The sequence below is a fragment of the Protomyctophum bolini genome, assembly GCF_963924005.1.
Source record: "Protomyctophum bolini genome assembly, chromosome: 10".
NCBI classification, from domain to species: domain Eukaryota; kingdom Metazoa; phylum Chordata; class Actinopteri; order Myctophiformes; family Myctophidae; genus Protomyctophum; species Protomyctophum bolini.
The window spans coordinates 25,824,698-25,851,629 of record NC_137871.1 but is presented as its reverse complement, the minus strand read 5'-3'; the positions used below and the strand labels follow the sequence as shown (position 1 = coordinate 25,851,629).

At 42.7% G+C, this 26,932-nt stretch overlaps 2 protein-coding genes across 9 annotated transcripts in view; one reads left to right on the top strand and one right to left on the bottom strand.

Moving 5' to 3' along the window:
* limch1b (LIM and calponin homology domains 1b) overlaps nt 1-3,644 on the bottom strand; it is a 140,409-nt gene extending 136,765 nt beyond the window's left edge. For all 8 annotated transcript variants that reach the window (XM_080774495.1, XM_080774502.1, XM_080774503.1 and 5 more), the window contains exon 1: nt 3,332-3,644. In XM_080774495.1, coding sequence (XP_080630621.1) covers nt 3,332-3,445 — 114 coding nt within the window. In that variant the 5' untranslated portion in view covers nt 3,446-3,644. The remainder of the gene's footprint in view (nt 1-3,331) is intronic.
* A 153-nt stretch (nt 3,645-3,797) lies between these two features.
* On the top strand, nt 3,798-22,532 carry LOC308322240 (transmembrane O-methyltransferase homolog; the record flags this gene model as incomplete). Its single annotated transcript, XM_080773434.1, has 6 exons — nt 3,798-3,861; nt 5,188-5,342; nt 6,967-7,283; nt 8,110-8,306; nt 8,721-9,014; nt 22,476-22,532. The coding sequence occupies exons 3-6, from the start codon at nt 7,019-7,021 to the stop codon at nt 22,530-22,532; spliced, it is 813 nt and encodes a 270-aa protein (XP_080629560.1). The 5' UTR covers nt 3,798-3,861; nt 5,188-5,342; nt 6,967-7,018.
* Between the last annotated feature and the right edge of the window lie 4,400 nt (nt 22,533-26,932).

Sequence of the window (26,932 nt, the reverse complement as noted above, 5' to 3'; positions counted from 1 at the left end):
CTTTTTTTTTTTACTATTTTGAAAAACATTTTTTTATAGTTCAACTAGCCAATCTACATTGACACGTTGTGAGCTTGTAGACTGGCCATTTTAACTATTCAAAAATGTTTTGCAAAATAGTAAAAAGGGCAAAGAAGTTTAGGGATAAGGGGTTTAGCAGTGACGAAAATGGAGCCCTATGGGTCTTTATGACTACAATCTCAATTAGAATTCATAATGCGTAAGTTTATATTTAGGCAGTTTATTTTAGCTGAAGCTGTTTGGACCAAGACAGAATTCAGAATGACACAGGTCTGAGATTAACTATTTCTGGCGGACTAGTGTGCTCAATGTCACAGTACTTCTGGGACATAATGGATCCTCTCGCCAATTCTCTGTTCTACAGTATGTAGGCTATGTGGGCACTCTCCACCTCTATCTCTACATATTTTCAGATGAAATACAAATTAATTTGGGGGTGCTTGACACGATGAGAATTTTTGAGAGGCACTGGTTTAAAACAACATAGGAAAGCAGACCATGAGCCACACTTTGGATATCACGATTCATAAGCCTCAAAACGGCAACTTTCAAGGGGAAATGAGTAAAGATCACGATACCAATCAGTATTTCTATCGGTGTACTGTATACTGTAGCAAGATACACAAACATTTTCATTCAAAAACAACCTATACAAGACATAATAAATACTGACAATAAGATTGACAACAATTGAATAGACAATGTTGAACTCTTGGTCCTCTGCAAATTGGCCGACACACAATGATATCACTGAAACAATATCAGGCACTGACATGTAGATGGTATCACTTTCCCTTTCAGCCATAATAACACAACGGAGCTTTGTATTGTTCAGAGAGACTCCTCAACATACCATGCTGCTGAGACAGGTGGGGGTGGTAAAAGAGAGAGAGAGGGAGAGAGTGTATGAGAGAGAGAGAGAGAGAGAGAGAGAGAGAGAGAGAGAGAGAGAGAGAGAGAGAGAGAGAGAGAGATATTAACCACAAAGTAGTGCTAGGGAGAACAGACTCTGAACAAGTCAAAACAGAGTTCTGGATTGAACAAAAAAGATTGAAAGCTGTGGCTGGAAAAAGAAAGAAAGAAAGAAAGATAACTTTCAACACTGATTTTTTTTACCACAGAAAGTGGCATTCATCTGATTGCTGACCCAGCATAATTTAGAATACTGCAAATAATGTGAAACAACTGTGCTCAATTCAATTCAATAGTTCATCAGGGCTGCTCAGATGGGGGATGATGTGTGCGTGCGTGTGTGTGTGTGTGTGTGTGTGTGTGTGTGTGTCCATCCATAAACACAGTGAGTCATATGACCTGTGGCTAAATATGGCACAAATCAATCACTCCAACTAAACAGTGGGTTTTCATCCTCCCTCCCCAGAGGGTTCAAACAGCCAGTCCTAGCTGCAGTTCAGAGCAGCTTTGAACACCGAATTTACATGTGAGAGTGGTCAGCGTTCCTTTGTGTTTTACATGTTTTCCGCAGCACCACCTGCCCCAACTTTGGATGTGCATTTCCTTCTTCCTTCTCATGTGCTAGCTCGAAATGTCACAGATAACTGGAGGACTGTGGGAAAAGACGAGACAACATGACGTGCAACATGGGTTGGGTCACAAGGACCACGTTAAAACCCCTATATGTGTCTGTGCAAGCTTATGTGGTAAGCATGTGCACACGTCGCACACACAACCACAGTCACACTCACGCACACCTGTCAATTGTGCCCTATAAAGTTTGGACACTTGAGACCCTTGGGTCATGACAACAAACAAACACCACAACAAAACAATTGCGCACATGATCATGATTTAGCCGCTATATAAAGTGTGACAGCTGGGGAACGTTCATTCATTGAAGAAGCCAGTGACCTGTCGTCTTGTGTCCCTGGAGTTGTCCGAGGGACAGTCACCAGGTGTGCACAGGTAATGAGAGCAGTCCCCTGGGGCGGGCGGGTGTGTGTGTGTGGGAGGGAGGGAGGGGTTGTGCGCCTGTGCAGGTTGAAAGGTAGAACAACAAGTGAGTGGTTTCTCCTCCCTCTCTATCTCTCTCTCTCTCTCTACTCCCCTCGCTTTTTGCAACTCAAATGTCTGCTAGGCTTCTAGGTAAGTAGTGACTTTTTAAAGAAGTGATCTGGGAACCCAAGGAGTTTGGTACTTCTAAATAGGACTGTAGCAGTCTAATAAAATAGGTGCCTGCCTGCCTGCCTGGCTGGAACTAAAGTTCAAATCTGACTGTCACTGTGTGTGCATTGAGTTTAGGCGTTTAAATAGCCTATACTAGTCTTCTTCAGCATGTGAAATGACAATGTATTGCCAAAAGATGTGCTATCATGTGCTCAATTGATTGAAGTATTTATTAACAGTTTGGAAAAGTACAGTATTTCAAGCCCAACTCAATACAAAAACTGTTAACTGTGACACCATAAAGCGCATTACACTTGTTTACAACTGGGTCCAGCCTTTTCAATTCATCAATGCCTTGCCTTAAAAGCAAGGCAAAATATGTATTCCAAAAGGTTCAGAAACAGTGGACATATAGTAGACTACTAGACTGACTGCCCTATAGTGTCCTCATGCATCAATGTTTTGTAAAGTTCAGATCAGGTTTAGATTTGTGTCGAAAATAGCCATAGGCTAATCATGATAGATAGCATATTATGCACCTGCATGTTTTAAAGCAAGCTAGCAGCCACTGCCCATAAACTAAAGTTGGGTTTAGTATTAGGGTTCGACTATAACTGCCATTCTATTTCCCTCCTCGGGGATAAATGAACTGTTTAAAAAGAGGTGAACTGGACAGGCAGCTACCCCAGGCCAACTACCGTAGCCTACGTACAAGTGCAACACCGCCAGTGAATGTCGTGATTCAAATCCCCACCAAACAAAACCCCCATTTGAGAGATTATTGTTCGGCAAGCTCGCAATGAGGCCAAAATCCATTCCACATGATGCATTCATTGTTGTCCAGTCCAGTCCACGCAGCAGCAAGCGGCCCCACGCGCGCACGCAGCAGCCACGGAGTGGACTGGACACACACACACACACACACACACACACACACACACACACACAAACATCGCTTCAAAAGCAACGAATTCAAGTGCTCGGAATTTGTGTCACTTTTTTCAACAACAGGTGACAAAGCATTAAAAATAGAACTGGGGTAGACAACAAAAAGCATGAGCTAGGAAGAACACTATTAATTCAATCAACGAAGCAACAATGGTATACAGAATGTTGAGTTTGTTGTGTGTGTGTGTGTGTGTGTGTGTGTTGGTATGGTTGGTGATAAAAATGTAATTATGTCACTCACCTCAATCCATTTCTGCGCCTCCAGAAACGCGGCGTCCGCTGCAGAGTCACTGAGATGATGATGATGATGCTGATGAGACTGTCCCAGATGATCTGCTGCTACCGGACTGGCCATTTATTGAGAGGACAGGAGGACTGCCTTCAAAAAGAAAGATAGCTAGTCTATATTAGCCCGGTATGGTAATAATAATAGCATAAAATGAAAATAAGAAAATAAAATTAGAACACGGATGTGTGAAGCTCGTTAATCCACCGGATTCAACGTGAAGAAAGACACCCTGCCTCTCTCTCTCTCTCTGTGTGTCGCAGCAGCCTGTAGTGTACGCCGGTGGGCAGCAGTGTGAGTGTGTGTGACTACTGGGCCAACTCTCTCTCTCTCTCTCTCTCACAAACACACACCGCAGTGAGCTCCGTATCCCCGGCCGTCAGCCAATGAGGGCGACCGGCCACTGGGGACCACACACACACACACACACACAGGAGGGGAACACTCATTCTAATCTCTAATCCTTATCCACCCGCACGTTAAAGGTATTATTATCTGTTCTGCTGGCTGGCTATAATGTAATATCATTGCACTTCACTACTATGTTAGCCCAAGATTTAGACTCTCGTAGAGTTTTTTTTATCGTCAGAATCGAAATAAACTCTCTCTAAATCTTGGGCTATAGGCTATAGCAGGCAGTGAGACTCGGTCGGAAAGCAGCTTTTTTGGATGGAAATCCAAATTGCAGTTCGTTGAATCGTTGCTAGAACGTTGCTTCAGAACGAGGCGTTTTTGTGACCGGCTTCCCTAATGTGCCGCCCTATATATGAATGAATGTTTCGTTTCCGAGTTATTAATCCCGCCGTATCCCGGAAGAGAGAATGAGAAGTTATTGCATGACTCGAGGCGGGTAATTAATTAAGACGCTTTTTGGAGCATCGTGTCGTCGCATTTTCTAACGTAAATGTAAGTTTATAGCCTGATCAAAGCCTGTGATCATTATGCTGCCTATATTGTTTACTTGTCTTGATCATACAAGACAAGTCATAATCTGTAGCCCCGATACATTCCTCCCGGGACTGGGGGAACGTATCGGGCCGACAGGCGGGATAACAAGTCATGCAGACTGGTGAGAAATTGACATGTTTTGGAATGAACAAATGAATCCATTCCATATATCCAGCATGTTTGTGTTTAGTTTACCGTTTTACTAGCCCTGGAACATGACTGCCATGATGATTATCATGACAGTCATGACGTAACTTCACCCTATTTTTGGCACTCGCTGCATTTACAAGTTTTCCGTATATATAAACATTCAGATTTCAGATATAAAGTACTCACATTTTGTCCCACGGGTGTTAGCTAGTAGCAGCCCAAACGCTAGCACTGCTGCATCCCGCGTTCTTTAATAAAAAAGCATTTTTGTCCGAGCGCCCCGGCTACTTTTTTCAAACGGGGTTCGTTTGGGAAATCCACAGTTGCACACCGGGAGCGCACTCGCCTATTAGTCTGTATTGGCAGGGCGGTCAGAGTACCTATATCGAACACACCGAGTGCCACCCTCCTCCCGACCGATAGGGGCGCGTAGTTGAAAGCCAATGGGAAAATAACAGCTCGGATAAAAATGCTTTTTATTAAACAACGCGGGATGCATAAATTCTAATCGCTGGATCTGCTACTAACTAACACCCGTGAGACAAAATGTGAGTACTTTATATTTGAAATCTGAATGTTTATATATACGGAAAACTTGTAAATGCAGCAAGTGCCAAAAATAGGGTGAAGTTTCGTCATGGCTACCGTTTTACAAGACTGCTGCGACCGTCATTGAATTTCTAAGGCAGGTGCATACATTTCGTTTTGATTAGTCTCGTTCCTGACTCCTGTCCTGTGGGTACGATGCATCTGCGGCTGCGTGCTCAGTGCCATGGAGACCAGGCATAAACAAACTGAAGATGTAATGTTATTATCATTGCTATTCCTTTGGCTCCCTCGTGTGGAGAAACGGAGAAACATGTTTCAGGTGAGGTTCTGCATGGAAGTAAAAAAGAAAAAAAAAGATCATGACTTGGTCGCTAAAGCCAACAGCAGAGGATGTATGTCCTAAAAAACGAAACTAAAACTAAAAGAAAATCACTGGGAACGGTGGAAGAATAGCCTAAATCTGGGTGTCATACTGTAGATAGTTCGGAGTAGTGTTTTTTTTTAAACTTTCCCAGAGGGGTCCCCAAATGATTTTGGGGGGGTCCCCACTCCCCAGGTGATGTTTCTCAACAGTAGCCTGCCCTAAACAAACAAACTTACAGTAGCCTACAGTATAAGTGTCTACAGTCACAGGGTATTCTCTAAAGTGACAATTTGAAGGCCTAAATTTAAGACATTTTTGATACAGCTCTAAAAACCTCTATATACTGTAAACCTACTAATAATAAGACCATTACGAAGTCAAAAGTAAACATCAAACTATACTGTAAAAATTGTCAAATATTTGCTGAAACATTTGTCAAATTGTCAAATATTACCTAAAAAGGATGACATTGGTGGATGGCAAGAGTGAATGACAATGTATTCCACATGAAAATAGTGCACTCCCATTCCTTTTTTTTTCTTTATCTGACATCAAGTAGGAAAACTGGAGACAGCCCGGATGGAAAGCACAGACCCATTTGCTGTATTACTCTTAGCCAAGTATTATTTTCCTTCACTTGTTGATTCTCCTTACAGCCTGTCTGTTTTATTGCCTAGATACAGAACATGTACTGTATTTGCTATTGTAACCTAGGGAACCAAACTCAGTTTTAAAATACAAAGAATAGAGGCCTTGTTCTTAGCCATAGGCTTCTATATTCTTTTTTTCTCCTTTTATTTTTTTTACCATTAGGAGAGGTCGGGGATAGCACCTGTGTTTGACAGGAACACTCTTAACCGTCCTTATGGCAATGGTGCAGGTCGTGCCTGGCAAGTACTGTATGTCAACATTTATATTCTGAGTTTATTGCTTGTGTGCCGTGAGACAGGTTATGGACGGAATGATATTATCATTAATTCTTTCATTTTTGTTTTTATGAAGGTTATTATTTTCGCTGCATGTTACTCTTGGGTACAGAATATCCAAATAATTTTAATTAGTCATTCATTAATTCATTTCCATTCAGGTGTTAAGATGCTGAGCTATACGCACTTACAGTAGCAACTATAATCAGTTGGGTTATAGCCTACAGGTATACATTGACAGTGTTTAAATATGATTTCCATTGTTGCCAATGCCTTTGTTATTTGTAATCTTTTTCATGAATTGGTTAAATTTGGCAAAAAGAAAAAACACGGACAGCACAGAGCATGTTCGTCTGATATGTGTGTACAGGGCCTTATGTGTGAGTGAGGCCTATACTGTAGGTGTGAATGAACAATAAAACAAACGGCCAAAACGTATACAAGACCACCAAACCAACCAACAAACACAGTTGAAAACTGCAGCAACATCTGGCTGCACTCAATCAGTGACAGGTTTAAATACCTGGGCTGGCCTTGACATCAACCAAGCCCTACGGTGATGTCATCAATTAGTTGCCTATTAACATATAAGTCATAAGGGCTCTTACACCTTTATTTCAATTAACCTTCTGTTGTCTCTCTCTCTCTCTCAGATTGGGACGCTTCCTACCCCATCGTTTTCCCCCTCACACACAGTTCTTCTAAATGTGGCTGTTGGCTCTTTCCGTGCCAGTGCTGCCTGGCATCCTAATCATTGTGTTGAACCATTATTACCACCGCGCTAACGTCAGAGCACTGTGTCGTCGAGCGCTGGGCTGGGCCCTGAGGCTGGCCCGAGGGAGTGTGTGCGTGAAGAGCACCCATGCCTATGTTTTCTCCCACTGCACCCACGGCAATGCTCAGAGTGTCCTGGAGGCCTTTGACCGCTACGATGAGACACACCCCTCTCTCTGCCTCGGTCCACAGAGAGGTCAGTTTTTAAACCCCATTCACAATTCACCCTTTGTCAGCCTTCTGATTGGTCCCTGACTAAATAACCAGCAGGTTCTTTCTGTCTTGTTCCACCCTGGTTCTGCCATGAACATATTTTATGGAAAAAACTAAAAACAAACATGATATGCCCAGTCAGTCACCATGCTGCACCTGTGATGTTCCTTTATACTGACACCAAGTTTAAAATAAGAATTGAGTGCACATAATATTAACATGAAGCAACTGAAAAACATGCTATTTCAATGGTAGTGGATGGAGAGAGAGAGATTTTTGTCCAACCACAAAGCAGCAACCAATGGGTGCGAAGAGGGGCACAAGTCACAACCACAGGCGGGACTTCTGCACTTTTATATTTATTTGGTATCATCAATCTTTGTATACTACTAACCCATTTAGAACTGGGACTGATTCTAAAAATGCCTTCTAAAATCCTAAGAGTTTTCTGAGAAACCTACATTGCTATAGAGCGCCGCAGTCCCGCCCCCTTTCAGAAAAGCGAGTGGCCCAGGAAGTGGAAGCCCCATGCATTCTCCCATCGGCACTTTTAATATAATTTATTTAAAGACGGTTACGCCGCGGACAAAGCCAATTCAGATCGTGACGAATCATGACAATGAACACAATATTCTGGGACGATCAAATCATTAGAAAGAAGAAAAGAAAGTCAGGAGACAACACTATTTGTTTTGTTTTTCGTCTTATGGTCTTACCGGTATTTGGGGTCAATATCCACACGGCCCACCACCACTACCACAGGTTTGGGAATGGCTGCCATAAAGTCTAGTGTTGTCCTATTCCATTAGGCCAGGTGCTGGATGAAGTGTTGCGGCGGGTCGGCCCCCGCTGTGTGCTGGAGCTGGGGATGCACTGTGGCTACAGCTCCATCAGGATGCTGCGTCTACTGCCCCCTGCTGGCCGGCTGCTCACAGTGGAGATGGACTCCAGCACAGCAGAACTTGGGGAGGAGCTCATACTGGTGGCAGGCTTCAAATACTCGCAGGTACAGTACAGTACAGTACAGTACAGTAACCTACATTCACTGTGGAAGTGAAGTGACGGGACAAACGGAAAAGCCGAGCCGTGTGGGACGGTGCAGTGGCGTGCACAGACATTTAGAGGGGCAGGTGCTCAAGTGGAAAAAAGGGCACCTTGTTCAGAGGACCCCCACACGGTAACTTTATATATATATATGTTTTTGCTGTTTTCTTCTCTATTTATACCTTATTCAGTTTTTTGTCTGACTCTTACTTTTTATCCTGTTACCCACTCATTTTCTTTTTTTTTGGGATACCTTGTTAATTTCCTTCACGACATAAAAAAAAAAAAAAAAAAAAAACAATCTCAACACTGCACATTTCTCATTATGAATCATTGTTACTTCCTGGCAATAATAGCATTTGTGTTTTCTTGATAGTTCCTTGTGCTGGCATGCAGCTCAGCTGAGGCCATCCCTGCCCTGCGCCCTCACTTAGCGCCAGCCCATGGGGACAGCGTGGCTTTGGATCTGGTTCTGATGGACCATGACCCGCAGCGGTACCTCACTGACCTGCTGGCCATGGAGAGAGAGAGACTCCTCAGCCCGTCTGGCTGCCACGTCCTCCTGGTCAACAGGGGGCAGTGTGGGCCAGCCTTCAGTGACCTTGTGAAATACTTCAACGCGTGGACAGAGAACTACTCTATTATGTCAGAGCATCATTTCATGACGGAGGTATTTTATCATGAGGATAGTTGTCATGCAAGGCTTTAAGCAATAGGGCAGAGGTATTTTATCATGAGGATAGTTGTCATGCAAGGCTTTAACCAATAGGTAAGTGACCATTTTTTCCTACTCAGTCTGTGTCTGTGGGCAGTTCAGTTCGGCTGTGAGAAGTTCAGAAACCTGTCCACCAGTGACAATCGTTAGGTAGATATCTTTTAAACAAGATTAAAATATATTAAAATTGTATTTTTATTATCATGAGAACGATGGCTTCCATTATCATATTGCAACTTTTCAGGAATAGAAAGCCTGCAGTTTCTATTAGCTTCCATTCCCATTGATGTCACTGGTGGACGGGTTTCTGAACTGCCCACAGCACTCCCATGAGACACAGACCGAGTAGAAAAGAAATGTGGCATTTTATCATGACACCTGCAGACACCTGCGTTCAGATTTGGTTTGACATAATTGACATGCCAACTGCCAACATATTGATCCACCTCCTGTTTACCCAATTCTAGTCAAACGTACAGGCAATAAATGCATTTTAAGTGCAAAGTACAGAAGCCAGCTGTGAAGTGTGTGTGTCTCTCTCTGCATTTATACCATTGTATCTTGCACTTTATAGCTCATTAAATTATTTAGTTTTTTATTGGATACTAAAATCGTTTCTCCAGTCTTTACATTACAGAACCATATATAGGCGAACGTACGTCCTCTTTGGCAACTGTATTATGCACTATTTTTCCATTTACAGTCTGAAGCCAAAGACCTAACCTAAATACTCTACTGTGTTAGACCTCTGTGTGTGGTCTGGGATGTGGAAGGTGGTAGAACGGTGGTATTCTTTTTACCTATAAGTAAAAGTATCAATACAGTAATGTAGAAAGTACACGTGTGTTGGTATTCACAATTTACTTGAGTAAAAGTACAAAAGAATCAGCAACAAAATGTACAATACAACAAAAAACTGAAAAATACCTCAAAATTGCACACTGTTAAGAGTACAGTAGGCCTACTTGAGTAGCTTACTTTCCACCACTGCATGGTGAAGTCTAGCTTGTCCCAATATCCCTGAATGTTTAGCAAAATGTAGAAATTCCTAGCTGAGAACAAACCATCCATCATGTTTTTCACCTACATCAGAGAACACTTAAAAATCACGAGTATTTGTTTAATTATGCAGGTGTAAAACAAACTAACAACAAACAAGCATTCAATACCAGGCTACTTTAATGGCTACAGGTTTTACCAGTGGTTGTGTTCTTTACTTTCAACTGCAAAGCTTGTAGGCCCCTGATTTACATTGCATAACCCTCAGCAACCCTCATATGTTCCTTGCTTGAGGGGCACTAGCCCCTCCTATATTCAGCTATAGAGTGTATAGCTGAATATAACATTAAATGCCATTGACAATGAATGGAAAGTTTTACGTCATATGTGTCTGAGCAAATAGACATGTTACGTCATGATGATGTACAATGATAAGAGCGCCCCTCACTTCACACAGGTGTGATTTGTGATTTTTACAAGTGCTACGCACATGGGGATGAGAAGGAAACTTTGAGTTGAACTGCAGTGGGCCATCTGGTCTTTAATTAAATCAAATAAAACTAAATGGGGGAAGATGTAACATACATTTAGTGCAGAGAAAGTAATAATAGTTTAATTCTCATCAAAAGTATGCCATACCTGCAACTAACCACATGGTGGCAGAGTGTACCTTTTTAAGGATGTATGGCCCTCATTTATCAATCGAGTGTAAAATCTGCCACAGATTCGAGTGCAGGTTTCGTAGTACACCCACGTCGCCACGGCATTTATAAAGTGATCGCAAACAGCTGATCCTTCCTTAATTTCGTTCTCACGTTAATAAATGTGACGGCTGAAATCTATCTGGCACGCCCTATGAAATCAAGCCTCGCCCTCGTTTTTGCGACCTGAACACATGTTTACGACCTGTGGGAACCATGGAAACCATGGAAAAAAGGTTTCTCCCGTGCCTTGCCCGCCTCACGCACCTCTCTCACACACACACACACACACACACACACACACACACACACACACACACACACACGCAGAAGCACACGCAACTTGCAAGCCCACTGGTGTCTTGTTAAATAAAGAACGAACACCTGCATGAATTAAATAAAGTTGTAGGCCTACCCTGTCTGTTTTCCTCTCACCTCGCTTGCTTTGCTGTCATGTCCACGCATGCACGCATATACATGACACATCGACATCGCATCGCCATGAATGGAATTAGTTTGTAGGCTGGCCTATATTAATTTTACCCATTCGTGCGCAGTGCACGGCGAAGGCGTGATACTGCGCACTGCTGTGATATTAAAGTCCTGTGGGTGACATGCCTGCATGAGAGATAGGCTATCATGTCGTCAAGGCAGCTCACAATCAACGTTTATGTAGTGATTTGATCATTGATGAACGAATCATAAACATATGGATGAAGGCTTGCCGCTTGCGCTGGTATGTGTTGGCGACGCACGCCGCGGTCCCGTCCTCCCGACCCCCGAAAATGATCTCGCTTTTATCTGAACTGTCAAAACTGTCTAAGCACTTATAAATGGTGAATGATTAAGCCCCTTACGCCTATAGCCTGCTAGTACTTACTACAAATAGGCAAGCTGTATTGTATGCTTGTCATTGTCACTTGGAAATAAAGGCGTGCAATTCATGCCTTTAAAAAAATAATAATATCATAATCGCATATGCCGCATCACCGTGTCCGCATGCGCTCCAAAATCATCTCACAAGTGCGCTCGCATAACAAGTGTTTGATTAAGCACAAACTAATACATTGTAAACATGTTATATTGTTTTTAATTGCGCGATTTTAATTACTTGTAAAGTTGGAAATCTCTCTTTTGTTTTTTACATACACATACCGTTTTATATTAACATTTTAGGAGTGAAAACATATGTTTTGATGCCTGTGACAGTGTCAGCAGTTCAGACAAGGCTGCTCCGCTTGTGTAAGAAAGAAAAAAATGCGTACGCCAGCTGAGGAGCAAACGTGGATTTTCAACGTTGTCACGTTCAATTTCAAGCGTTGCCGGAAATGGTAAATGTCAAAAATGTCGGCAATTTCGGCGTGCACCCATATTTTGGCGTACGCACGATTGATAAATGAGGGCCTATGTGTGTGTGTGTGTGTGTGTGTGTGTGTGTGTGTGTTACAGAGAGAAAGGTACTATGGAAGGTAGAGGTAAGTGCCTTGCTTTAATCACTTAATCCATGCATAATGCTTAATTCATGATGATGTAATGCATGAATTATTGCATTACATTCAACCTTCTCGGTTGCACCAAGAAGGTTTTAAACTGGATTAAGACAATATTTATCTACTAATCATGTTACACCAAACTAGTTTTAAAATTAATCCTGGCTAAATCTAAATCTTGCAATCTCAGTGTAATTTCCATAAACCTAGATCAAATCTGTTGCACCAGTAATTTGAACATAATATTTCAAAACTCAATTAGCAGTTATAGACCTCCTCCAGTGGTGTTTTCAATTTTTATTGGTAGCATGGCTGCATATCTTAGAGATTTCTTGATATGTGTTAAACCTAATTTTATTTTTTATAACAACAGATTTACAAAAGCTGTTGTTACCACTTCTCCAGTTCTTATAGTCGCATTGTGCTACAAGTACATCTGATATCCAAAAAATAAACACAGGGTGGCAGTGTCTATCTTTTAAGCAGCAATGAAAATAACCAGATTGTGAGATTGATTCGGCATGGAAAAGAAGTAGAGGATGTCACACTTGTTACTGTACAGTGTACACGAATATAAAGCTGTGTATTATAACATTTGAAATTATAAAATGTAACAGCATTCAGAGAAGTGGGAAGTGGCCAGTGAGATACCGAAATGTAAGGAGCGGAGGCCTGCATGTTGAAAATGAAATACAAATGAACATAAAGAATCGGTACATGGAGACCTGCACCCATCCGGTACACAAAGCACCACAGCAGCTGTAACTATTCCCAGAATGAAACGGGTGACAGCAGGAAACCGTTGGAGCAGACAGACAGACAGTCTTTGTGAAGCCCCATGAATCTCATACGAGGATCAATAGGCCAACTTGCACAGGAGGAGGGGAGACAATTGGACTGTTTAAGTGTAGGCCTACGTACTTCAGTGTGCTAGTTTCAGTGCCTGCAGCCTTCGTATATGTTGCAATGTCGTGATATTGATCATTATGTTTGAGTATACAATACATAACATTCACAAATAGCTGCACCGCATAGACAAAGCATTTCCGAAGCACTAACACTGTGTCACATACTTTATTACATTTTCAATTAGCCAATGTATATAGTACACATTGCTGCCAGCACAGCAATCTAAAGTGTAATTCAGACCCATGTGATTTCTCTCTGTAATATTATGCTAATGCTTAATTTAATGCTCTGTATTACAGGCATTGGTGGCATTTTGTTCTCAGATCTACATGTTAACAACGTGTCACATAACTAGGAGTAGTTCTCCCAAAAATACAATAATTTTACTGTACACACCCATGAAGCCTTGAATCCATGGAGACTTTTTGATTTTGTTATGCCAATAATCTGATGACCGGCAGAGTCTCTGGTAGGAGACCACTCAATGGAGACTCTTTGAGTCATCAGATTATTGGCTATAGTAAAGTAATGAGACAAAAACAGAATTAATTCAAGGCTCCATGGGGTGAGTAATAAGAACTATCCCTTTTAACACGAGCAAACTGAAGCCATCACCTCTTTCAGTTACGCCATCCGCCCAGCCGAGATAACTCTTCCTATCCTGGGCACAACACCGACCACTGTGGTCAGAGAGGTCTCCCAAGTAAGAGGTGGTCAATCTCCCCCACTGACAAGAGGTGATTTAACATTTCCCTCCTTTTAGAGTCACTGTTAGTGTACACAATGGTGTACCACTAAATGTAAACACAGAAGTTCTGCGACTATAACCCCACCCCCAGCAGCCAACGCCCCCCACCCCAAATTCCATCTGCTCTAGCCATTTCGGAGGGGTTCGATTTGTGGGGGTTTTGGCACCCTCCTTTCTTCATTCTTTTTTTGCTACTAGCTGTGAAGTGCACTCTGTGCTGGAAGCTGCAGCAGCAGAACGGATGTAAACACAGCTTTCAATTATAAATCAACCCCTAAAAAGAGGCATGCTGCTCTAGTGGCCGCGGGCTGTCTCCACACAAAGGCCCTAAACACCCCCCCACACACACACACACACACACACACATCGCCCCATCACACTGCTGGGAACTTATGCACAGCTCGGTTCTCTGGGACACATTTACAACCCCAGCTTGCTCAATATGACAAAGTTATGCAGAGAATGTCATGCCAGTCTTTTTTGTTGTATTATGTCGGGTATGCATCGCGGTCCCCTGTGTGTATTATTAGACCATACATTTGGGTGACAGATGATCCTATAAAACACATTTTCAACTTTTCACACTGCAGTGCAGTTTCGTTCTACTTGGTAATATCACATGTGTGTCAGACTATCAATCTATTTCTCAGCCGCCAGTAAAGCCGCCCTGAGACCATAACAGAGATTAAAGGGGATCAAAATCCATTAGAGTTGAGTTGAGTTTTTAGACTACGGTATAAACATTGGGATTAGAACTGAATTGGGGGCTTGTACAGGGCTTGTACCCTGCAAGTATAGCTTGCTCTGACAAAGTTATATTATATATTTTTTATACATTTTATCCCACAAACTTTTCACCCATTCTTTCACCCATTGTCAATTATTGAATGTAATCCTAGGCTCTACCAACCTGGGGGGGGGGGGGGGGGGCGGGGGCAGCGGACTGACTTCATGCTTCTTTCTATGCATGAGGAGTCCAAGCTGCTTCTTATCACCTGACGGGGGGATTTCCCCAGCGTGTGGAAGGAACACGTTATTCCGACCAGTTCCTTTCCCCTCCATCAGGCTGGCCAGGGGGAGGTAGTTTAGAGACCAGCATTACTGCATGTTTTTTGTGAGGGTACCACTACCTACCCTAGGGGGACACGGGGAGAACATGCAAACTCCACACAGAAAACCCCTTTCGCCAACCCCGCCTCGGGACACTGATGACGTGGAGGAGAGAACACGCCCACAGCATCACCAGCGGGAATCGAACTCAGGACCTTCTAGCTGTGAGGCGACAGCACTACCGACTGTGCCACCGTGCCCACGACAAAGTTATTTAAGTTAAATCAATACAAAACAATGCATTGTGAAAAATACTTTAAACCTAAATCTATAAGTTATACTGTAGTTTTAAGTAGCTTATATGCTGTAACTATTGCATTAAAGTACACTGCTAGGCCTCAGAGCATAAAGTATGCTCTGAGGCCCCCACTCTGGAACTCCCCCACTCTTCAAGTTGAGGGAGTTCCAACTTCCAAGGTGTTCCCAGCAAAAGTAGTGATTGTAGCGTCACTTATCCATTTTTAGGTTGGTTATTCAAAAATAGCAGATCTACAAGCTCACATTTTGAGGCCCTTAAGCACGAAGAAGTTTGAGAACCAAGTTTGAGAACCACTTCTATTCAGTGTATAGAAGTGTTTAAATTATTTTGCTATTGTTGTGTAGACCTATGTTGATGTGAATTGAGCCCTGGTGAGGATCAGTGCCCAGCACTGGCGTATTCTCCATTGGGCCACGTGGGCCGCGGCCCAATCCATTTAGATCTGGCCCAGTCTAACTTCGGAAAAAGTGAGGCGAGAGAAACAAAACACATCAAGAGCATGTGTGTGTGCGACTGTGCGTGTAAAATGCTGGCGTATAAAACGCTGGTGTAGCTCAGCCGTGTATCTATTTCGGCAGAGGGAGCCCGGGTTCAAACTGGCAACCTTACGGTTACCATCCAGGCCCTCTACCCCTGAGCCACCGCCGCCCTGTGTGTGTGTGTGTGTGTGTGTGTGTGTGTGTGTGTGTGTGTGTGTGTTAGAGATTGGGCGGGGGTGTTGGGGCCGACAGGCTATCACAGTGTACTAAAAATAGAAGTCCCCTGGTCTCTGGAGACGCCATCAAGGGCCCCCTCTCTTTCTCCCTCTGCCCACTCCAGCTGATGAAGCGCACGCATGCACGCACACACACACACACACACTGACGGAAAGAAAGAAAGATCCTCTGTTTCTTGAGTTAACAAAGAAGTGGCATTTACATGTGTTGATTGCAAAATACGTCGAATAGTCATGAATTTTTCATTCTTTGGGGCATCAGACTGGATCAATGCCAACACCCTCCAGCGCCCACAGAAATGTGTGAGATTCGATATCTCCATAGGTAAAAAAGAAAAAAAATCAATGTTTGCGTTTATTGCTTTTCATCAGTAATCTAGTCAAAATGACACTCGATGGGTTATAAATCGCTAACTATCCCATTCCCAGCATCACCCCCATACGCGGCTTGTAAACATCGATCTTCTCAGTCGGTTCATTTCCTGTGCATGGCTGAAACGAAACGGCATGAAAATAAAAATGGAAGTTATTGTCATTAAAGTGGGTAGTTCATCATTTTCAATGCTTCTTATTACCCTGCCCGTACGTACAGTCTCATGTAGACAGCTGATCAGAGATCACCGCCTATATGGGGAAATGTGAATAAACCAACACTAACAAACCCACAGTACTGCGTTGACCAGTCATTAGTCCTACAACCTATCTCTCACCCTAAACCTAACCTTAACCCTCTCCCAACCCTTAACACACCCCTCACCAACCTTAATCCGGTCGTCTTAACGCACCCCTCACCAACCTTAATCAGGTCGTCTTAACGCACCCCTCACCAACCTTAATCCGGTCATTTTAACGCACCCCTCACCAACCTTAATCCGGTCGTTTTAACGCACCCCTCACTAACCTTAATCCGGTCGTCTTAAAGCACCCCTCACCAACCTTAATCCGGTCGTTTTAACGCACCCCTCACCAACCTTAATCTGGTCGTTTTAACGCACCCCTCACCAACCTTAATCAGGTCGTCTTAACGCACCCCTCACCAACCTTAATCAGGTCGTCTTAACGCACCCCTCACCAACCTTAATCTCGTCGTTTTAACGCACCCCTCACCAACCTTAATCAGGTCGTCTTAACGCACCCCTCACCCACCTTATATCTAACCAATGACTATAGTCTAAACTAAGGGTGCTTCCCGTCATTATTTCTAATTAATTTCTAGCATCGGAGAGAGAGAGGAAGGTAGTGGTACAGTACGGTTAGAGAGAATGGCCAGGGTTTCGGGTACAATTTTAACTGAGCAACTTTCACTTGTAGTAATATTTGAGCAGGAGTATCTATACTCTGAATCAAGAACTGGGGTCGAGTGCTTTGTCCACCACTAGTTGGAACACGGTATCAGAGTTAATGCATTTAGAGCAATTGTCACAACAAGGGACGATAAAATCCCACCGCAAAATGCAATTAAGATGATTGTTTTGGGCGAATGCCACTTGTTTCTTCCTTTTATCGCTCTCTCTCACAGCTGTTGCTGGCGTGACATGGTCTGGTCCCCCCCCCCCCCCCCCCCCCCCCCACTCCGGCAGAACAGCTCCTTGATGTCAGTGGGATGAACCCCATTTGATAAATGCAATGACAAAGAGAGGAGGAATGAAAAGGACACAGACAACACATTCATACTACAAACACATACACTATAAGCATGAATCTATGGACGTGCACATGGTGGACACACGCAGGCATGTGCGCACACACACACACGCACGCACGCACACACACACACACAGGAGATTATTAGACTGACGTATTGTTCGAACTGCCGCAGACAGGAAGTCCATTGCTGACGTGTTTGTTCGGTCATCATTGCGATGCTGAGCTGCTCACTATTATTAAACATAAAATACAAATTTAAACGCAGAAGCATGTGCTCCTCTAATGAGTGGAGGGACCGGCAATGTTGAATGAAGTGCCCACACACACACACTCACACACACACACACACACACACGCACACATGCACGCACGCACGCACGCACGCACACACACGTCTCTTTGTGTCAACATCAAGGACAGAGCATCGTCGGATTGAGACCAAAGCTAAAATAGGCTTTCCCTTCATGCTGTGTCTGAAGTGTCCTGTCAGAATGCACTTTCTGTGCTCCAGCTGGTCTCGGCAGTGCTTCAGTTTATTTTTATAGTTTCTGTATAGGAGGCTATAGCCGTCATAGTCTCTTCAATAGTTTTCATTTAGTTTCAGTCACATCTTAGTCACCAGGAATGTTTTAGTGTTAGTCTAGTTTTAGTTGACTAAATATAAGATTTTAGTCGACTAAATCTACAGTTGATTTAGTCGACTAAAATGTATTTTGGTGGGCTCAATGACTGTTTTTACACTTGCTGAAAATAGCCGATCTACAAGCTCAACGTGTCGCAGCACGACGCATTGTGAGCTTGTATATCTGCTATTTTCAGCATGCAACCAAGTGCAAAATGACTTATACTGGATCTCTTGTCCACTAGTCACTTCCTAACATTTTAGTCTAGTTTTAATTTGTTGACGAAATTGTCAGTATATTTAGTCGTAGTTTTTATTTAGTATGTATGTAGTATGTAGTTTTTGTCAGTGAAAAAAGGTAGTCGACAAACATTCTTCGTCGTAGTATTAGTCGACGAAAACAGTGATGCTGGCAGACATCTGATGAGAGAAAACAATAGTGGTTCCCAAACGTTTTAGCTCAAGACCCAAAATGTATGAAAATGTTAGCTTTTTGGGGGGGAAATAATGAAAAACAAAATGTAAAAATAAAGGGACCCATACAAATGTCCCGACCCGGTGTTTGGCCAACAGTGGAATAGAACATGTAACACTGCATGTCTTTATCGCTGACCTTTTATATATTAGTTAGCCTATTCAAGTGTTGGTTCATGGTGGAATATAGATTGTGTGTGCGTGCGTGCATGCGTGCGTGTACATGTACAGTATGTGTGGTTCAGTATGGATTGGTCCCCACTGTTATATTAATGGGTGAAATGTGTTTCAGCATCATCAGCCTATCAAAGCCCACACAGCGGCACTATTGATTCTGCACAAAACACACTCAACAGCGTGAGCTCAAGAAATGTGAAGTCATTGATCCTGAAGTTGCTGCTAGGAATGTATAAGAAATGAAAATCCACAAAACATCTCTATGTGCCGGATAATGGCAGGGGAAGGGAGGGGGGAGAGGAGAGGAGAGGAGAGGAGGGCTGAGGGGAGGAGAGGAGAGGAGAGGAGAGGAGAGGAGAGGAGAGGAGAGGAGAGGAGAGGAGAGGGGAGGGGAGGGGAGGGGAGGGGAGGGGAGGGGAGGGGAGGGGAGGGGAGAGGAGAGGAGAGGAGAGGAGAGGAGAGGAGAGGAGAGGAGAGGAGAGGAGAGGAGAGGAGAGGAGAGGAGAGGAGAGGAGAGGAGAGGAGAGGAGAGGAGAGGAGAGGAGAGGAGAGGAGATGACACAAAGTATCCTAAAGATTTCAAATAATTGTAGTGGAGTAAAACTAAGAGTATAATATTTGCCTCATGAGATATAGTGGAGTAGAAAACTGTAAATACTGCAGTGAAGTAAAAAAAAGAATAGCCCAAAATTGTACTTAAGACTACGACGTCGGTATTACGACAGTACTTGATATACATGTTACTTTACATCACTGAGTGAGAACGGAACAGAACAGAACTGAAGTGACAAACAGAACTGAATGAAGAGACTGCATCAGCCAAATTGAGAAATTACCGACTTTGCTGTTCACTAAATTGAAGTAATTTGATTTGAATGCACGGCACAATAAAAAGCCCATCACGCATTGCCAAAAAGCATACACTATGTGAACAATGTAATTCAAATGATGACCATTTAGACTGCACCTTCAGCCTCATGGAGCAGTAAAACTGCACATTACCATGGAGGCTAATACGCCACCAGTTTACCAGCTCAAAGAGCTGCTAATTTAATCGGCCAAAGTCCCCTCAAGGATGGCACTCAGCTAACCTTTAAAATATTTATTAGGGAAAATGGCAATTTCACTATCTGCAGAAATGGGAGCCCTCCGCAGGCGCATGCACGCAAGCATGCGCACATTTTCATATGCAGACCAGTTCGCAACTTCGCACGCACGCACACACACTTTCCACCCAAAAAAGAGGCCATAATGATACAATTTCAAAGAGGGTGTAATTCCCACCAAACTGCCATCGGTGGAACAGAGAAAGGTTATGGCGCTGCTGGAGTTTATTTCCCATGAGTCTATTACTGCAGAAACAGCCTCGGAGCACAATCACCATGCACTGTGACACCTTCTGAGATTTAAATGCTGTTGCTCCTTTGTTCCTGACCATGCTACTAATACAACTACTACAACAAGTCTACGACTACTACTGACTACAACTACACTACTACTACCAGTAAGACGCCCTAAAGGGCGAGGTCGCGTGCACGCATCCGCCTAGGTGACAGCAGACTGCTGGGCGAGAGCTGGCACTTTGGAATGGGGGGGTCAGATCAACATATCCGCCTGGGTGACAGGCTGACAGCAGACTGCTGGGCGAGAGCTGGCACTTTGGAATGGGGTGTGTCAGATCAACATATCCGCCTGGGTGACAGCAGACTGCTGGGCGAGTGCTGGGACTTTGGAATGGGGGGGGTCAGAACAACATATGGAATGAATTCTGTACTGGCCATATATGAAGCGTGTCTTGAGTGTACAGGGTTTGATGAGGGCCCAGGTAGGACTGGGCCTTAATTTTCGGGCCTGTTGAGAACTCTAGTTTTTGCCGGCTGCACTAATAACTTTGGGGCAGGTTAGTACCCTCATACTTCCACTATAACTATGGAAGTATGAGGGTTCCCTCATACTTCCATACTTAACGTATTATGTATGGGGGGGACACATAAAACTATAACAAAACTAAGTTTCATGTTACAAAAAAGGCCATAAGAATCATAAATAAAACTGAATATCTTGCAGCTACAAACCCACTCTTCATCTGCAAACACACTAAAATTCGAAGATATAGTCAACTTAAACACTGCAATAGTCATGTACAAAATAAATAAAACAAATACCATTATCCATACAGGAGCTGTTTGAAATGAGTGAATCCCAGTACAACCTCAGGGGGACATGTGTATTAAAACAAAAAGGACCAACACAAAGGGTAGATGTATATCTAAAATAGGGGTAGCCTTGTGGAATAGCCTGGATAATGAACTAAAGCTATATGCACATCACTTATCAAATTTAAAAAGCTATTTAAAGTAGGGTATTAAATCGATATAAAACATTATCACAAGATCATTATTATCATAATTATTTCTGTTACCATTTTGTTTATTTTCTTAAAAAATAAGCTTCGGCTTCAGCCTAGACCTTTTCGGTGCTACCTCTTTGTAAAAAACTTAAATGCAAATGATGAAACTTAACATGTAAATGTAAAGCACCGAAATAAACTATTCGTTCAACTATTCATTCATTCATTCAACAAAGACATTTTGTTCAGGTTTTTTAGTCCATACACAAGGAAGCAGAGTCCTCTAGTTAGCTAACCCTAACGTACCAAACAAAGTCTGCAGTTCTACATTAAGGGCAAAACACAACACAATCAAAAGGAACACATAATAAATAATATAATACCGTGCGTGTGCTCCTTTGATGTGCAGATCAGAATGACTTATAATCGTCTCTCTCTGACGTTCCCAAAAATACAACTTCTCTCCAGGAACTCAGTTCAACCTCTGACCCTTTGACAGGTGACGTCATGTGACACTCCTTTGCATAGGGTGCATTTTTACCTCGTGCTATAACCTTTTAACATATTTATTGTCGTTTTTAATTATATTTATTCATAATGAAATCAACCTTTTTATCCAAGTATGATCATATATGTTGCACAAGCTAAACCATATTTAATATTATTTAAATGTATAACTGAAACCACTGTCTCGTGTTCTGGGACAGTTACAGTTATAGGTTTAGGAATACCTGGTGGAGACTGTTCTGAGGTCACCCAATCAATACTACTATTGCTGCTAGTAGCACTACTACGATATGGAGTCCATTTCTAACCTTTGAGAGTTAAATTAACAGTTTATATTGTGTAAACTCCAATGTACGTGTTATTGTGACCGCATGGGCATATTTTGCAGCAACAACCCTGGCATACTGTTCCTTTGCCAAATGCATGTGTGCTATATTTCACAGTGATGTGGGACAAGAACAGGCAAGTACAAACGGATCTTCTTTCTTTCTTTCTTTCTTTCTTTTAATTTTCTGTGTCAGATATGTTGTAGGCTACAAGAAAAAAAGAAAAAAAGCCCTAATGAGTTTGAGATGTGGATGTAACATGGGGGATATTTAATAGTTCAAGGTTGTAAATCAGGCAATGATTCAATCGGTTCAGTCAAGAGTTGTCCTTTTGCCTTAAGTGCGAATCTGACCTGATTTGGGTGTTTTTTCCCCCTGACAGGTAGTGTATTTCACTGGCCTCAGAGCAGCAGCACCGCGCTGCATTTGGCCCCATTAGAGGCTGAGCTACCGTCGAGTCCATTACGCAGTTGGAACGATATCCTTTACAGCTCTCGTGACTTAGGGAAAATATCACCTCCTCTGCTTGATGGTTAAAGCCTATCTTGTTGGCTGGATCTTCAGCGTGAAGTGAACATGGTCTATTTGCCGACTTGCTGACTTAACGCATTTAGACCTGAGGACGATTCTAATGTCTTCTAAATCCTGACAGTTTTTCGAAGAATCCATGTTTCTATGTCAGTCGTTCTCAAACATTTTCATGTCAAGGACCCCCACCGTTATCTGTATTTGGCCACCGACATGTTGTTCCAGGAACCCCTCAGAAGCAAAGATTTGAGTTAAAACGATCACTCTGAAAGAATATATATATATTCAAAGATTTGCACCACATTTTCACGATTTTTCAACAAGTATGAGCTTGTAGATCTGCTATTTTTCAATAGCTAAAGTATAACAAAAGGCGATCCCGTCCAGAATGGGTTAACTATACTTACAGTAGGCCTACTACTACATGCTATAATGTGGCCTTTTACAAAAATGCAATGCAATGCAATCTCCGGCCTCCTCTTGCTGAGTGTTTTTTTTATGACGAGAGAAAAGGAAGCAGCTTGCAGTGCTTTGTTCTTTTCTCTCCTGAAGCATCTCATCAGGGGAGTGGTTTTTCTTTCCTTGGGGACAAACAACCCTCAAGAGTAGACTGTCAAGGCCAATTTGAGGCCAATTTAAATTATGTCTGTCAGTGTGTGTCTGTCTGTCTGTCTGTCTGTCTGTACATACGTACGTACGTACGTACGTACATACATACATATTATATAACCTATATATAACCTTCCCTAAAACATCCAGGACAATGCTCCACACGTTCCAGACTCTTCTCCCTTCTGGCTCCCAAACTGGGAAACGAACTCCCCATTGCAGTTAGAACTGCAGACTCACTTGCCAATCTCACCTCTTCAGACTATAGCACATGTCATAACACTTGCCCTAGCCTTGAAGACCTTGCAGGTGTATGCAGACCATGCACCTCCTCACATGCCCCCTGCTGGAACATCCCTGCACAGCATCGGACTTGGCAGAGTTTAATGAGAAGGGACAGCAATGTGTTCAGCTGTGGCTGAACCACATCTAGCCAAGTGTAGTAACTGACTGTCTTGTGGACACGACAAGAAGAAGAATGTAGACAGATGCCAGGTCACTTGTAGACCTGCCATCCTATAGTGTGTAAGGGATAATATCTGGCTAGGTGGTTATTGTGGGGAGATAATTCACCGACAAGTTAATCACCCTGTGAAGGTGAATTTTATCCCGACAATGGAGGGATGACCACCTAGCCAGATATTATCCCGCTTATTACATGGCTACCTAACATAAATTAATAAATTGATCCAAAACACAACAAAACAAGTATTCGCACTGCATGGCTGCGTCTGCCCAGCTGCAGGGCTGGAGCACTGTCGGAAAACAAGGAAGTGAGTTGATCAATTTCCATTTTCAGGTACTGCTAGTCTATGTCTCGCTCAAATGTTTTCAAAAACATTTTTGAGACCAATGTTTAGCTGTACACATTGTGTGTCACAGTGTGTGGGTGTGTGTGTTTACATGGCTGTCATGTCGGAAACAGCAGTAAATCAAGCTGGTGCTCAGAGGATTTGATTAGGCAGCGGTCTGTTATAGAGCGGAGCGGTCTGTTATCAAGAAATAACACACTGCTGAATTGAGCGATTGACCAATCAGAATCAAGCATTCAACCAAGCCATGTAATAAGTATAGGTAGTAGTCCTATAAAGATTTTTTATATTACACTGTTTAGAGTGTGAAGACTCTAGGTTTACTTAAGATCCTAGATTACTATTATGTATTTGATGTACAGTACTGCTTACTGTTTAATGCCTAAATATATATACGTATATTATATATAGGGGAGAGCCGCCTTGGATGTAACGCGTCACGGTTGTAACATGGACGTTATCTCTTGATTGGTCAACGCCACCATGACGCCATCGCGTCAGTATGTGTACAGCAACGTACTCTACGTGCCCAGGAAGTTTGAAGTGTTTACCTTCATCCTGCGGGGAGCTATTGGCGAATAACTGACTTTTTTCAAAATGCGTATAATTTTACACCTGGAGTATTTGTGTGCTACAAGTTTTTTCTTTGGTGTTGGTGAATAAAAATCCACATGGATGTCTTCATGCTTATGTTCTTCATTAGTTTGCATCGTGTTTAGACGGAATTCACGTTCATTCTGGTCTGTAAGCAACGGCAAAGAAAACTTCGGAGGGAGGGTCAATTGTAACATGCGTTACAAATGGTCCGCTTCCATTCAATGCCATTATAAGTAATATTTACATATTTGACATATTGGCCAATATTATATGTTCTAAATTTGTATTGTATTGTGTAGTGTATTCTAAAATTAGTTTATGGTTGTATAACATTGTACAACTCAATCAATCAAACGTTTGTTTAATCAATGTATTTCCCCATTGAACTGAAAAAAAAGCCCAAACTGGTACACCCGATACTATTTAATATTTCCCAATATGTTTGATACATTTTCTTATCACATCCATGGTATGAAAACAATGCTAAGGAGTTGCTTCAATGAAATATAATTGCTTTAAGCTGAAAACGATATGTTTAATGGTGTTTTTTAGCGTTGTTACATTTATACTCCATGCTGTTACAATTAATCCGATATGCGCAGCAAATGTAACACTGAAACAGCGTCCACGTTCGGTTTAATAACTCCCGACCTGTTTTATCAAAAAAATAACTTGAAGTGGTTTATGGTAGCTGACATGTGTAGGTCCGTTGCCTGAAAATATTACATGTGTAGCTAAACGGATCTCCGAGTAAAAAAATGAAACGTGCAAAATGTTACATCCGTGGCGGCTCTCCCCTACTGTATATCACTCACTCACTCACTCACTCACTCACTCACTCACTCACCCACCCACCCCATGGCTTAGGCCAAACTAGCAAAGGCTTCTATCTCCAGGTATCTCCAGCGCTCTCGATCTTCTGCTGTGCAAAGCAGGGTTTGGAAGCTGCAGCCAGTCTTCCTTGATGTTGTCCTTCTACTGTCCACTGTAGTTTGGTCTTTGACAGGGACGCATTGTCATAACAGGCCATGTTACAACGTTTTACTTAAGAGAAAGGCTCCTGTTCTCTATACGCACGCGTAAGTGCACTCACGCACGCATATGTGTGTATGATGTATGATGAAATTGACTGATACAAAATGAAGGGATGCTTTGGACGATGATTCGACGAGACACACACTTCAAAGGTGGACAACAATGAAATGTGGGCCCTAGCAGCTCCTATACTCTGAAAACTGTGTAATCACAAGCAGATGAAACGTGTGGAATTTGTGGACATTCTTGTGATTGAACACGACTCTGTATTGGTCACCAAAGGAGGAAAACTAGTTGTAAGTGAACTGAGCTAAACTAACCCACCCATGAACCCTATATCGTCCAGTATATAGTCTTGGCATGTCATATAATAGGCAAAACCATTCAGCGAAAATAGGCAACAATTCAGCAAAAATAGAAGGGCTATTTTCAGGCATGCAGAGAGAATTGGTGTGTAGAGGGTGAAAAAAGGTGGGTTACCAAGGATAGAAGGCCGGGTGACAACAGTCAACAAAGTATATTGAGTTTAACCCATTCGAGGTCTTAATGGGATAAGTGGAGAGCCGTCAGACTTTCTCTGCTAAAGTGATGTTGCAGAACAACTTCATGAATCCGATCACATACACATGATACAGCAGCTATTCTCATCGCAACAAATTATCATGCATCATGGAGCTCTTCCTGCCGAGCACACAGGCACACAGGCATGAACGCACACGCATGCACGCACGCACACACGCACGCACACCTCTGTGTCTATGTACAGTACACTGTGTGACTGCGAAAGCAGAGGAAGATGCCCTATGAATGCATTTTTTTTCACACTGTTAGTTCTTATAGATTAAATGCAAATGCAAATCAAGCTCTACAAATCCCTTGACTGTCACCTAGCAAAAGTCTTAAAGCAGTCTTTGGTGGCATTTTCCCCGTAATAAAAAAGGGGTTTGATGGTTCCCCTGCCAGCATTAAATCTCCATAATGAGTAAGACAGAAATGCCGCGGCCATTAGCACATGGATTACCATTGTTAATCTATACAAAACGTCATTATTTGGAAGCCGGTGTGCAGCGGCATTGATTATCAAGGACTTAATGGTCTTGTTTCTTGTGATAGCGAATTTGGCATCTACTGTATGTTCTTATAGTACTACTGGTGTGATGGGAGCCAAATAGTGGTGTCTTTTGCATGGAATGCATGTGAGGTCCTATGGAATACCAAACGACTCGCCCCTTTACCAACTCGCAAAATGTTTTAATGT